This window comes from Pelophylax lessonae (assembly GCF_965119305.1).
Source record: "Pelophylax lessonae genome assembly, chromosome: 9".
Lineage (NCBI taxonomy): Eukaryota > Metazoa > Chordata > Amphibia > Anura > Ranidae > Pelophylax > Pelophylax lessonae.
The window spans coordinates 30,116,617-30,130,861 of NC_138776.1; the positions used below are offsets into that span (position 1 = coordinate 30,116,617).

The 14,245-nt window shown below is 48.3% G+C and overlaps 1 protein-coding gene across 1 annotated transcript in view; it reads right to left on the bottom strand.

Annotated features, from left to right (window-relative positions):
- Positions 1–13,609, bottom strand: part of LOC309564193 (alpha-2-macroglobulin-like) — a 125,865-nt gene extending 112,256 nt beyond the window's left edge. Inside the window, exon 1 of the mRNA XM_082268824.1 lies at positions 13,456–13,609. Coding sequence (XP_082124950.1) covers positions 13,456–13,520 — 65 coding nt within the window. The 5' untranslated portion in view covers positions 13,521–13,609. The remainder of the gene's footprint in view (positions 1–13,455) is intronic.
- Positions 13,610–14,245: the final 636 nt, after the last annotated feature.

Consider the following 14,245-nt stretch of genomic DNA (forward strand, 5'->3'; position numbering starts at 1 on the left):
AGAAACTATTGAAAAATCTTGTATCAGCTGTTCATCAAATCTTTAAGGCCCCGTTCACATAAGGGTGATCTGACTTAGAGGGGCGACCTCCGAGGTCGCGGTGCGAGCAGCGCGCCGCGACCTCGGAGCGGCCGCCATGGACTTCATAACATTGAAGTCTATGGCGGTCGCCTCCGGGTCGCCCCAAAGAAGCTCCGGACCCTTTTTCTAAGTCGGAGCGACTTGTGTCGCTCCTATTAGAACGGGTCCGCAGCTTCCCTATGGAAGGCGACCTACGGCGACCTGTGAGGCGACCAGGTCGCCTCAGTGTGAGCGGGGGCTCATTCGCGATTCACTCAATAATCCTCCCCACTCCACGATTCACTCAATCCTCTCTACTCCACCAAGTACATGGAAAATTCATATCGGGGTTGATTTAATAAAGGGGAAATAGATTTTGCACTTTGCAAAGTGCAGTTGCACCAGAGCTTAGTAAATGCGGTAGACCTGTGTGGTTTATTTTGTCCTGAATAAATATTCAGGCAAACAAACATTTTTCATTATTCAGAGGTTCGGATATCTCCAAATTGCAGTATAAACAAAGTTTACCGAATGCTCCGAAGTCCAAACAAAAATTTGTCTGAATTTTAGAAATTCAAACTGTAAACATATTTCTGAAATCAAAGAGTGTTATTAGTCCACCATTTCGAAATAATGCTGTTTTTGTTAAGCCAAAGATTTAAAATGAGTCATTGTAATCCTGTGAACAAGAGTTTCATTTGACTGATTCAAATGTTGAGGGGAAAAAAAAAAAAAAATTGTATTGGTTGATTCATTCAATTCCTATTCGGAATTCATATTCTGAATTCGTTTTTAGGTCTTTCAAATTTGCGCTTTTCCCCCCCTCAAAACACACACCTGGCAAATTTGAAAAAAAAGACATAAAAACGAATTCAGAATATGAATTCCGAATAGGAATTGAATGAATCAACCAATACAATTTTTTTTTTTTTTTTTAAAGGTAAAAGCTTCACTTTGCAAAGACTACCCAATCACATGCGGGGGGCGGTGGGATGCACACCACACCGCGTTTTTGCTTGCACATGGTTGGATGATGCAAGTCAGCAGAGCTGCTGGAGCAACTATACTCGCGCATAGTGCACAGTGTCTATTTGCCTTTAGTAAATCAACCCCATACTGCCTTATCCTTTAAACACCATAATCCTATTATGCAAATTCTTTCGATTGATATTCCTCTGGATCATATCACAAATCTATAGAAGTTTATATACAATATTGACCAGGTAAGGGCACATCTGGCGAAGGTGGCACTAAAAGTTCTTCACCATATAAAATACAGTATGATTGTTTTCTGCACTACGCAGGTAGCATTTGCATAATAGGATTATGGGGCTTAAAGGATTAGGCACTGTATGGTTTTTCATTACATGTACTCTGACATACTCATGACCAATGTAGAATAGATGTCACCCCCAAACTCTTAGGCTGCTTAAAGCCAAAGGCTCCACCCCCATGCCATAAACCTTTCCCTTTACCTAAATAATTGAGACCACACCGTGCTTGGAGTTAATTGGCCACAGCAGCCATTTTATTAACCCTTTTACCTTAAAATTAACATAAGGAGAAAAAACATTCCTTACAAACATAAAACAATCAGTCATTAGGCCTGTTGGTCTTTGAGGCTCCTCCAAATAATTCCAAATCCTGCACTGCGGGACCTGTGCCCTGATAGGCCTCCAGCCGCGTCACCGGCTCGGAGACAAACCACTCCCCGCAGTGCCACCATTTTGAATTCCATTTAAACTGACATTAAATGGAATGCACCATAGGGACCCATACCAACGATGAGTCCCAACCATACCCTTATCCTAAACTGTTCACCTCCCCCGCCAGCAAAGACCAACAAAACGCCCAGCTGCCATGACAATATAAAATTCCCCCAGAAAGGACAGAAAGCACAAAAGACATGAATCAAAATCAACCATAACAGTCCCAGAAATTAGGGAGGGTGGGTGGGAAGCTTCTTCTTCCTTCGTCCGTTGAACTTCCACTGACCTCCAATCTGAGGGGCCACCCCTCCTAACTGTACCTCAACCCCTCCCAAACCTGATACACCAATCCCTGAATACCCCCCAACTCAAAACAATTTAATTTAACTCACACCTGCCCTGTCTCCCCTCTTCACATGGTCATGTCTGCCCTGCGCTATTTTTTTTTTTTTTTCTTTCGCTTCGGGCCTTGCTTGACCAATGTAGAATAGATGTCACCCCCAAACTCTTAGGCTGCTTAAAGCCAAAGGCTCCACCCCCATGCCATAAACCTTTCCCTTTACCTAAATAATTGAGACCACACCGTGCTTGGAGTTAATTGGCCACAGCAGCCATTTTATTAACCCTTTTACCTTAAAATTAACATAAGGAGAAAAAACATTCCTTACAAACATAAAACAATCAGTCATTAGGCCTGTTGGTCTTTGAGGCTCCTCCAAATAATTCCAAATCCTGCACTGCGGGACCTGTGCCCTGATAGGCCTCCAGCCGCGTCACCGGCTCGGAGACAAACCACTCCCCGCAGTGCCACCATTTTGAATTCCATTTAAACTGACATTAAATGGAATGCACCATAGGGACCCATACCAACGATGAGTCCCAACCATACCCTTATCCTAAACTGTTCACCTCCCCCGCCAGCAAAGACCAACAAAACGCCACCAGCACCCAAGGGTGACACCTTACCCTTGCGTGCCCCTCCAAACCCTCAAGGCTCGCTGGATCCCATCCTGTAATCCCAGGGCCCATAAATCTATACCCACCGCATTGAGGTGGACTCCATCATCCCGCAGATACCGCCATGTGTCCACTTCCAACTCCAGGTGGCGAACCACCAACCCCCCATTCCGACACACAAAGCGCCCCACTTCCTTGTTCAACTTAATCCGAGCCTTATTAAGGCGCGCGACCGACCTGGCCATGCGCCAGGACGTGCGGGCCACCATATCCGACCAAACTACAAGCAGCGCCGGAAAAGCCGTGCGCAGCCTAAGGAAATCCAACTTTATGTCCCTGATCAAGGCCCGCGCGGACCTGGCCCCCAAATCGTTGCCCCCGGCATGCAGCACCAAAACATCTGGCTGCCTGTCCAACCGGGCGAAACGATGCACTTCGGGAAGGACCCTGCCCCAAGTAAGCCCCGGCACCCCCAGCCACCTGACACAAGCCTCGTGCCGAGAAAAACCAAGCTGTCTACCATTAGGACGCACATCAGCTCTCCGGGCCCCCCAGAAAACATACGAGTGTCCCACGATCCAAACAAGGCAGGGTTCCAAACCTACAAGAAAGGGGACAAAAGGAAAAGAAAAACCAACCAATAATCAGATAACCAGCCGGGCCCACACCCCCCCAGCGACAAAAACCACCCCCCTTATATACCCTACACCAACAGCTGTGGACGAACGTACAACAAGAACCTCCTAGACTCCCAGCGCCCAATGCGTTTGACCGCATCGTCGTTCAATCCCCAGCGTGCAGCCTCAGTGGCCGCCCCGATCCGAAAGGAATGAGATGCAAACCTACTGGCATCCAAACCCAAAGAGCCCACACACCTTCTGAACACCGATACAAATTGAAAACGGGATAACGACGACCCGTCCGCATGCATTAAAAATGAACCGGGCCGCGAAGGGCGGATTGCCCAGTAATCCCGAACCGCCCCTACCGGGCACAGCGGTGAAGACGGCACCGCGAACAACCGGACACGGACCCCCTTGCCACTCTGGTCCGTTTTGGACCGTCGAAGGAGGATAGTAACCCCCTCCCGACCGACAGAGACATCCTGACCCAATAGGCCCCCCGGCACCGTCCGGGAGGAGCTGACCAATTCCCCAATCCGGAAAGCCCCGAAAAAAGCGAGAGAAAAGGCCGCCTTAAACAACACCACCTCGTAACTCGAGGCGCAGTGCTCCCCCAATTGCCGGCAGACGTCCTGCAAAAGAGCGAAGGACACCGGGCGCCTAGTGTCCCTCCTCCGATAAGCCCTGGAATAGCCCCGTAACGCTTGTCTCACCACGAAGTCCTTCGTGTAATCCTGACAACCCAGAAATTTAAACAGAAAGGCCAAGCCGGACAACTTGCGAGCCACAGCGGAAGCCGACGCGCCCCTCTCAAAATGATCAGAGACAAAAGAAAGTAACACCCACCTGACCTCCGGACCCAGAGGATCCACCGATGCCACCCGCAACACCTCCAGCCACTCCAACCATACCTTGCAATAAGCCGACCACGTGGACTCGCTCACCGACTTCCTGATCCATCCAGCGAGGACCCCAAGGCAATCCCCCATAGCCACTCCGGACACGTGACTCCGCGTTGCTCCGCTGCCGGTGCCAACTCCCGGAACCTGTCCCACTGAAAACGAGACAGCGCGTCAGCAATATCATTCTTAACCCCCGGAATGTGCACAGCGTACAGGAAAACATTCAACCGTAGACACCGCAAAACCAAATACCTGAGGAGGCGCACCACCGGCTGAGACGAAGCCGACGCGCGGTTGATCACCTGAACCACCCCGAGATTGTCGCAATGGAGGCGAACCTTCAGGTTCCTGAACTCCGCCCCCCAAATCTCCAGGGCCACCACCACCGGGAACAGTTCCAGCAACACCAAGTTGCTGACCAGCCCCGCTGCCTGCCATGCCCCCGGCCAAGGGGCGGCGCTCCACGCCCCCCGGTGAAAAGCCCCGTACCCCGCCGAACCAGCAGCATCGGTAAACAGTTCCAAATCAAAGTTGCTGATCGGCCCGGCCATCCACAAGGATCTACCATTGTATGTGGCCAAAAAACCGTGCCACAGACGCAAGTCATCCCTGTGTTCCCTGTTGAGCCTGACGAAGTGAGTGGGCAACTTCACCCCCGAAGTCGCCGCCGGCAGAAAACACGGCCCATGGGCATAATGCGGCAGGCAAAATTCAATTTACCCAGCAACGACTGCAAGCTGCGCAACTGAATCTTGCGCAAACCCAGCACCCCTTCAATTTCAGCTCTCAAAGCCCCCAATTTATCCTCCGGTAGGCGACACTCCATGGCCTCCCAATCCACGACAATGCCCAGGAAGCTGAGCACCGTGGTCGGGCCTTCCGTCTTGTCGGGGGCCAACGGAATGCCGAAGCTCCCGGCCACATGCTGCAACGTGGCAAGCAGGATCGCGCACCCGTTGGAAGAGGGCGGGCCCACACACAGAAAGTCGTCCAAATAGTGGATCACCGAATTCACACCGGAAACCTCCCGAACCACCCACTCCACAAAGGAACTGAAGGTCTCAAACAGCGCGCACGATATGGAGCAGCCCATAGGAAGGCAGCGATCCACATAATACGCCCCTTGCCACCGGCAGCCCAGCAATCGAAAACTGTCCGGGTGAACCGGGAGCAACCTGAACGCCGCCTCAATGTCCGATTTGGCCATCAAGGCCCCCCGCCCATAATGTCGCACCCAGGCCACCGCGACGTCAAAGGAAATGTAAGACACCGTACAGGCATCCGGGTCGATGGCGTCATTCACAGACCCACCCTTTGGGAAGGAGAGGTGGTGAATGAGGCGAAACTTGTTGGGTTCCTTCTTGGGAACCACCCCCAACGGCGAAACCACCAAGTCACGCACCGGCACCTCCGAAAACGGGCCCGCCATGCGACCGAGAGCCACTTCCTTGTGCAACTTATCCGACACCACCAAAGGGTGGCGCAATGCCGAACGCAAATTCCTCGCCACCGGCGGCACCGAGGCCAAAGAGCAAGGGATACGAAAACCCACCGCAAAACCCTCCCCCAGAAGTCGGGCAGCCGCCCTATCGGGGTACCTATCTAGAAAAGGCCGCAGCCTTTCCACCCTCACCGGCGTCGTCCCCTTTGTGCGAAGGCTCTCCGGACCGCCCTTTTCCGGACTTAAAACACCGAGCCAAGGAATGGGAACCTCCGCAACCGGAGCATTCATGTTTGAAGCGACATGTGCCACCGAACTTACAGGAACCCTCATTAAATTGCCAGCAGAAACCCCTCCTCTTTGCGGCCGGCTGTCCCGGGGTCGCAGAACCACCGGCCCCCCCTGGAAAAAACTGATTCGGAGCCTTCGCAGACGACATGAGCCGCATCCACAGGCTGATGTCCTTGTGGTCCCACCGCAAGGACGGCCTAACCGCCTTCCGCTGCCGGAACTGTTCGTCGTACCGCAGCCAGGCCGACCCCCCGTAAACCCGATAGGCTTCCCCTACAGCGTCCATGTAGCAGAACAGGGCCGAGCAGTTTTCCGGCGCCTTTTCCCCTATGACGCCCGCCAGAATGGCAAAGGCCTGCAGCCAATTGGCGAAGGTCCGAGGGATAAGCCGATAGCGTCGCGCCTCCTCGTCCTCCTTCTTGCGCTCCTCCGGTTTAACCCTGTCCAGGTGAAACTTCTCGAGGGGCAACAGCGTGAAGATTTCCACGTACTCACCCTTCCAGATCTTCTCCCGGACTTCCTGCTTCAAATGTGCCCCCAATGGGCCCTCAAAACAAACATATACCTCACCTTTCGCTGAATCGTCCAGGCGAACAGCGTCCGCCTTCCCCTCCTTCGCCGTCCCGGTCTTGTCCCCCGCCGCCCCGGCCGTCACTGCCACCACTGCCGGCGCACCAACAACCTGGGGAGGGGCCCCAGCCCCCCCCGCAACTAGCCCCGTGGAAGACGGCCCCGCCAGCCCCGGGGCCCCCCCCGGCTCCGCGCCCGAGCCCCCCGCCGGAGGCACCCAAGCCGCCGTTGGAGACAAGCGGCCCCCGTCCCCCGGGGGCAAACGCCCCAAGAGGTCCCGTAGACCCAGGAGGAAGCCCCTCAAACCCCCATCATCACCCCCTTCCGGGGTCCCCGCCCCCACTGGCCGGGACACCCCCACCCCCCGAGCCCCTCCAGCACTCCCACCCCCCACATCAAACAAGCCCCGCAAATCAGACAAAGCCAGAGAAGGAATCGTGACCTCACCTGTCTGCCCAGGGGGGGCGCCCCCAGCCGCCGATCCAGCCTCCCTCGTCGCCGACCGACCACCGACATCCTCTTCCACATCCGATCCGGACACCTCGCCTTCCGAACGATCGTCCCCGGGCACCGCCGACATCCGTCCACCAGGTGTCGCACTCCCGCCATCTGCAGAGCCGAGCGACAGGCGTCCACGCCCCCGTACTCCAGCTCCGCCCGACGGAGACCTCTGTGAACCAGCCGAACTTCCGATGACCCGGCCACGTGACTTGCCCCGCCGCGTCATCTCTCTGCGCCCAGCCGAGGCCGACTCCGAGTCCCGCCGATCACTGCTGCCACCGGCCGCCATGAAGCCGCTCCCACGCCGAGGCACCCCTCTGACCGGAGCATCGCCAGTAGGGGAGCCCGCCAGTCCAGCAGCACCCCGGCGAGAGGGACGGGGAGAGACCGAAGGCCGCCTCCCCCCACTACCCCCAGAGCTCCGTCCATGCAGAGGATTCCTCCCAGAGGCGCGCACGGCCGCAGCAGGAGTACGCTTAGCCGGCGGCCCTGAAGGGTCCCTGTCGGGGCTCCTAGGATGACGCTGAGCTCGAGGGGAAGGGTCCGGTGAAAAACGCTCCGGCGGCCGTGACCGCCGAGCCCGCGGGACCGCAAGCCCCTCCGAATCCTGTGCAGAGTCCTGAACCCCCATCAACGTGGAGACCTGGGACCGGAGCCACTCAGTCCCCTTCACCGCAGCAGCGGCCTTGATTTGCTCCAGCAAAACGTCCAAATCCGCCATCCCAGACCAGGGAAGCTGAGGTGAGATGCTCTGCAGTGAAAAAGGTGGGTGACCAAGCTTCTTCTTCCTTCGTCCGTTGAACTTCCACTGACCTCCAATCTGAGGGGCCACCCCTCCTAACTGTACCTCAACCCCTCCCAAACCTGATACACCAATCCCTGAATACCCCCCAACTCAAAACAATTTAATTTAACTCACACCTGCCCTGTCTCCCCTCTTCACATGGTCATGTCTGCCCTGCGCTATTTTTTTTTTTTTTTCTTTCGCTTCGGGCCTTGCTGGAGTGGAGGAGAAAAGGAGGGGGGAGGAATATCTTGTGAATTGTGAACCAACTGGATTTTTAACCAAAGCTTAATTTTAGGTTATTATACAATATTGCTGGGTCAAGGAACTCAGACAGGGAGTACATCAAAACCATTTATATAAAAAAAAAAAAAAAAAAAAAAAAAACACACACAAGATATATTTCTTTAACCCGATTGCCGACCAAATACTAGAATATATACACACACGTATACATATGTAGCACCCTACAGGTAAGTGCTAGGTAAATATATAGTAGGCCTTGTCTGCCTAACAGCAGGGCTGTGATTTCTTTGGTTAGGGTGCAATGGTTTCCAGATGTGCCTGGGGGGGGGGGGGGGGTCTCCCCACTGGCTCCTGTGAGAAGCTTCTCATAGGGCAGTGGAGGAAACCCAATCAGGGGACAATCCAGCCTTGTAACTACCCCAGAAGTCAGATTATGCTGCAAAGGATTCTGGGAGTGGGTATAAGTTTGAGGGTGGCACCCGACACCCTCACTGTCTTGGGCGGGGAGCAGAGTCCCAGGAGGAAGAGTACGGCTGTCTATCCCCCTGTCTGAGGAAGCGGATAGTTCCGGGTGTTGCCTGAATATCTAGAGTGAGCCGAGGGGAGCCTAGGCTTCCCCTTTACAGCTAGCTGATGACTGGATCCCAGAACCTCTTCCGGAGTTGTCCCCTCTGACACTAGGCAGACCCCCCAGGGGCAATCCTCAGTACTCACGACCTTTGTAGGCTTTCCTGGGACTGGACCCCTCTCTCTCTCTGCAGATTCACTGCCATTGGCTCTTTACCCCGGTCGGTGATGCGCTGTGTCCTAGGGACACAGCAGCTCACCACCAATCGTGGCATGCCCCCTAGGGCACACATGCGTGTCGAGTATTGGAGGACATCTCATACAACGTCCACCCAGAACTAGAGTGGTCCCACCCAGTTGCCATTTGACTATACAGCAGGCAGGAACTGGTTAATCACCCCTGCTAGTGTCAAGTTATTTAGCTCATCCATGAAAAAAAAAAAAAAAAAAAAGAAGACATTCTGCTGGAGAGCTTGAGCTTGTTAAAAAAAACAAAAAAAAAAAAAAAAACAACAGACTGGCTGGATCACCAGATGAAAGCCTAAAAAGCGAATGCAGCCATTGCATCTATAGCTGGATACACACTGTACAACTTTTGTTGTTCGATTTCCTTTAGATTTACCTTCAACTATGCAGTGCAAGGGCCTGCCTGACTGCATACAGATTAAAAGTGTTTAGGTTTGACCTCATATGGTTTTGCTAAATCTAAAGAAGATTGTATAGTGTGTATTCAGCTTAAGAGTTGATAATTTGCAATATAGTAAAAGTTTGCGTTTACTGCTTTAAGCATATAAATCCCTCACTAAACAGATTGAACACAAAGCTTTCTGAAGTATAAGCTACAAAAAAGGTGGAAGGAAAGGTGATCCAAACAGGAACAATGGAAGATAAATTGCTTCTATATCCTGCATACTTTATGTCGTAGGACGTCCATTACAGTAGGTATAAACCCTAACTGGATCACATTTATTTATTACATTTATATATATAGTGCCGTCAATTTACACAGCGCTTTACATACTTTTTAATAATATTTATTATTATTAATAATAATTATTTTTATTATTTTTATTTATTATTTTTAATAATATTATCATTATGTTCACTTCAGACCCTGCCCTCAAGGAACCTACAATCTAAGGTCCCTAGCTCACATTCATACTAGGGCCAATTTACCTCCCAGCATGCAGTGGCAGCTAGTCATACGGGGCGCAGCCCCCTAGCCATGCGTCCGGCCCCCTAATCTACATGCGGGGCGCCGGGCGCATGGAGTTCAATGGGGCTTTTTTTTTTTAACCATGCGATTAGATCCAGAGGCTCACAGGCTAAAAAAGGGTGTGCTCAGGGTGCAGAGCACTGCACCCCGAACCTACCCAGTTGTGTGACAATAGCGATTGAAAATCGCTACTGTCACAAGGATCCTCCTCCTGGCCAATCAGGAAGCGGGTTTTGAGACCCGTTTCCCGTTTGGCCGAAAGGAGAAGCCATGCCATTGGGCATGGAGGAGGTAGGAGATGCAGAAGACGGGGGGAAGAAGCCAAAGCCGCCTGCTGCTGCATCAGCGGGGGAAATCGATCCGTCAATCCCCGCTAAGCAGGCGGATGACAGCTCCATCTCTGCTCTGTCAGATCCCCGCTCTCCTCTAGGGGGGTAATTAGATGACAATGGACCGCCTGTCCACTCTCATCCGAGCCTTCAGATGGATGGAAAATAGGGTTTCCATCCGTCCGGATTCCACGGACAGGACAGGAATCAGATAGCGGCAGGTGTCAGTAGACATGTTTCCGCTGACATCCGCTGCCCCATAGGGATGCATGGAGCATCCGACCAGGTCCACCTGAAAAACTGACAGGCGGATCGGATCGTTCGTGTGAAAGGACCCTAAGGGCTCTTTCACACTATCTGTCCGTCGGACGGACTCCATCTATCTCAGCGGGGGATCGATCCGCCAATCCCCCGCTGAGCAGGAGGATGACAGCTGTTCTCCGTGCTGTGTGCAAAGACACAGCTGTCAGAGCCCCATACATCTCTATGGGGGAATCGGATGGGAATAGACCGTCGGTCTGTTCTCATCCGATTCGCTGTACGGATGGAAAATAGGGTTTCCATCCATCCAGATTTGACGGATCGGATGTCAGCGGACATGTCTCCGCTGACATCCGATGCCCCATAGGGATGTATGGGGGGACCGTTCAGATCAGCCGAAAAAACTGACAGGCGGATCCAACGGTCCGCCTGTGTGAAAGGGCCCTAAAGCATAAAATGGTTTTAGGTGTAAACTGGGCATTCGTGACTGAAATCAGTGAAGCTAGAACAGCCAGGCAATGATTGTTTTCAAAAAAGAGGGTCAGCAAGGGCAGAATTTGGGAACCAAAACCCCAGCTTGTGTTTATCCACCATTACCCCTAGGCTTGTTTATAAAAGAGTGGTTGCCCATAGCAACCAGAGGCCTACATTCACTTCTAAGCCTGAATTAGAGTAGCGTCACCTGGGATCCGGCTGCATCACCTGGGATCCGGTTGCCTTTAGAAAAAAAAAAAAGGACACTTTCCCCTTGGTGCACAAGCAACAGTTTGCATTGAACAAGTCATTATATCTCCCATTTATAAAGCCAGTTTGTCACAACAACAAACCACACACACTCATCCCCTGTAAGATAAAAGGAATGAAATTTCCATGGTGACCAGTGTCTAGATTACTGTAGCGATGTGGAATGAACACCCCTGTGACTGCTTATAGCTGCTTTTGCTTGCACATGTGACAACACAGGAAAGCAAAGAGTCAGTGTTGTCACCCCAAATTAGGAGGCTGAAAGCAGTGAAGCCAGACGACTAGAGTCAGCAGCGGTCGAATTTTATAACCAAAATAAAATTTGCCTTAAGTGTACTGACCACTACTCCTATGCTTATTTAGAAGTAGAAGAATGGTTGCTGGTTACCCATAGCAACCAGAGGCCTATATTTACATTTAAGCCTGAACCAGAGTAGCATCAGCTAGGATTTGGTTGCGATTAGAAAAGGGACACTTTACGCTTTTCTCCCAATATTAAAGCCAGCCGGTCAAAAAACAAAAGCGCACATCTGCAGGTGGTGTTAGACAGATGGCAGGCAGTACTGCTGCCAAACGCCACACATTGAAATGATCGGGAGCGGATTGTGACGGAGTGTAATGTTCACCTACTACAGCAACACACAGGAAGCAGACATTCCACTCATTGCTAGGCTAATTTAACATCTCAAATGATAGAGAGATAGATAATATCTATTTCCTTCTCCATTTTATTGCCCCCCCCCCTCTTTTAATAATTATATTCATATAATATAACATAGTTAGTCAGGTTGGAAAAAAAAAAAAAAAAATATACACAAGTCCATCTGGCTCAAAAAAAAAACAAAACAAAAAAAAAAAAACACAACCAATAAATCCTACACCAGCAGTTGATCCAGAGAAGACAAAAAAACCCAGCAAAGCAGGATCCATCTTGCTCCAGCAGGGAAAAAAAATAAATCCTCCCTGATCCCCCAGAGAGGCAATCGGATATTCCCTGGATCAACTTTACCGATAAATATTAGTACCCAGTTATATTCAGTACACCGAGGAAAGAATTCAGGCTTTGGTTTTTAAAGCAATCTACTGAGCTGGCCAGAACCATCTCTGGAGGGAGTCTATTCCACATGTTATAATGTAATAAACATATTTACAATATATTATTGCAATATTTTTTTTTTTATTTCTATATAGAACATCAAAACTATTCTAAGAGTAATATTAATTAATAACATCATTAATATAAAAATATTCTATTAGAATAGTTTTTTATTTCGATATTTTAACATTTTATATTAGAATAATGTTAAGATAATTTTATACTACTACTACTACTACTACTACTACGATCCTATGAATAATATATATTTTAAAATTATATTAAAATAATGTTAAGTTAATAATAATATTATTATAATATAATTTTAAAATATATATTATTCATAGGAGATTATTATCAGACATATTATAAATGATCTTAACCTTTATTCTAATAGAATATTTTAAAATATATAATATTCATAGTTTATTATTATAACTATGAATATTATACATTTTAAAATATTCTATTAGAATAAAGGTTAAGATCATTTATAATATGTCTGATAATCTCCAATGAATAATATATATTTTAAAATTATATTAAACTGTTAAGATAATAATACTATTATTATTATTATTATTATTATAAACTCCTATGAATAATATATATTTTAAAATATTCTATTAGAATAAAGGTTAAGATCATTTATAATATTTCTGATAATAATCTCCAATGAATAATATATATTTTAAAATTATATTAAAATAATATTAATAATAATAATAATAATAATAATAATAATAATAATAATAAACTCCTATGAATAATATATATTTTAAAATATTCTATTAGAATAAGGTTAAGATAATTTATAATATTTCTGATAATAATCTCCTATGAATAATATACATTTTAAAATTCTAATAATGTTAAGATATTTAATAATAATAATAATAATAATAATAATAATAATAATAATAATTAAACTCCTATGAATTATATTTAAAAATATTCTATTAGAATAAGGTTTTGATATTTTTTATAAAATGTTATTGTTAATAAAAATAATACGTTCTTATTTTATTTATTTATTTTTTTTAAAATGGACATGTGCCACAATAATATAAACACACATGCATAGCCATGAAAAAGCCAACAGGTACACAGGAGCTACAAACAGAAGTCGTATAAAACTTCCCATAAGTCGTTACTTACGGCTCAGCATTGCCTGCAGGGAGGACACACAGAAGGCACAGGGCCAGCAGACTTCTCATCTCCATCTCACCAGGTACACAACTCCTCACACCTGTCCCAGCTCCTCATCGCTCACCTGTCTATATACACCTGAGAAGGGGGCGGGGACTTCCTCCTTCCTCATTCTCCTCTGCCAGGGCAAGCTCAGGTGAAGATATGCAAACATACCTGATGTATTTTCCTCCTGTGAACTCCTCATACGTCAGTAATCATCTCCATTCACCTCTCCTGCTTTACATATCATTAGGAAAGGAGGTCATTGTTCCTCTACACAAATATATGAAATTGTGTTTAATTCAGCTCTGGAAGGTTTCCCCCCTTAACCACCTCAATACTGGGCACTTAAACCCCCTTCCTTCCCAGACCAATTTTCAGCTTTTAGCGCTGTTGCAATTTGAATGACAATTGCGCGGTCATGCAACACTGTACCTAAACCAAATTTGTGTCATTTTTTCCCCACAAATAGAGCTTTCTTTTAGTGGTATTTGATCACCGCAAGGTTTTTTCTTTTTTGGTGCACAAATAAAAAAATACTGAAAAGTTTGAAAAAAAAAAAAAAGTTTTTTTGTTTAGGTTATAAAATTTTGTAAATAGATATGTTTTTTTCCTGCACTGATGAGCACTGATGATGCTGCACTGACAGGCACTGATGAGGAGACACTGATGGGGTGGCACTGATGGGGTGGCACTGATGGGGTGGCACTGATATGCAGCACTGATGGGCACTGATAGGTAGCACTGATATGCAGCA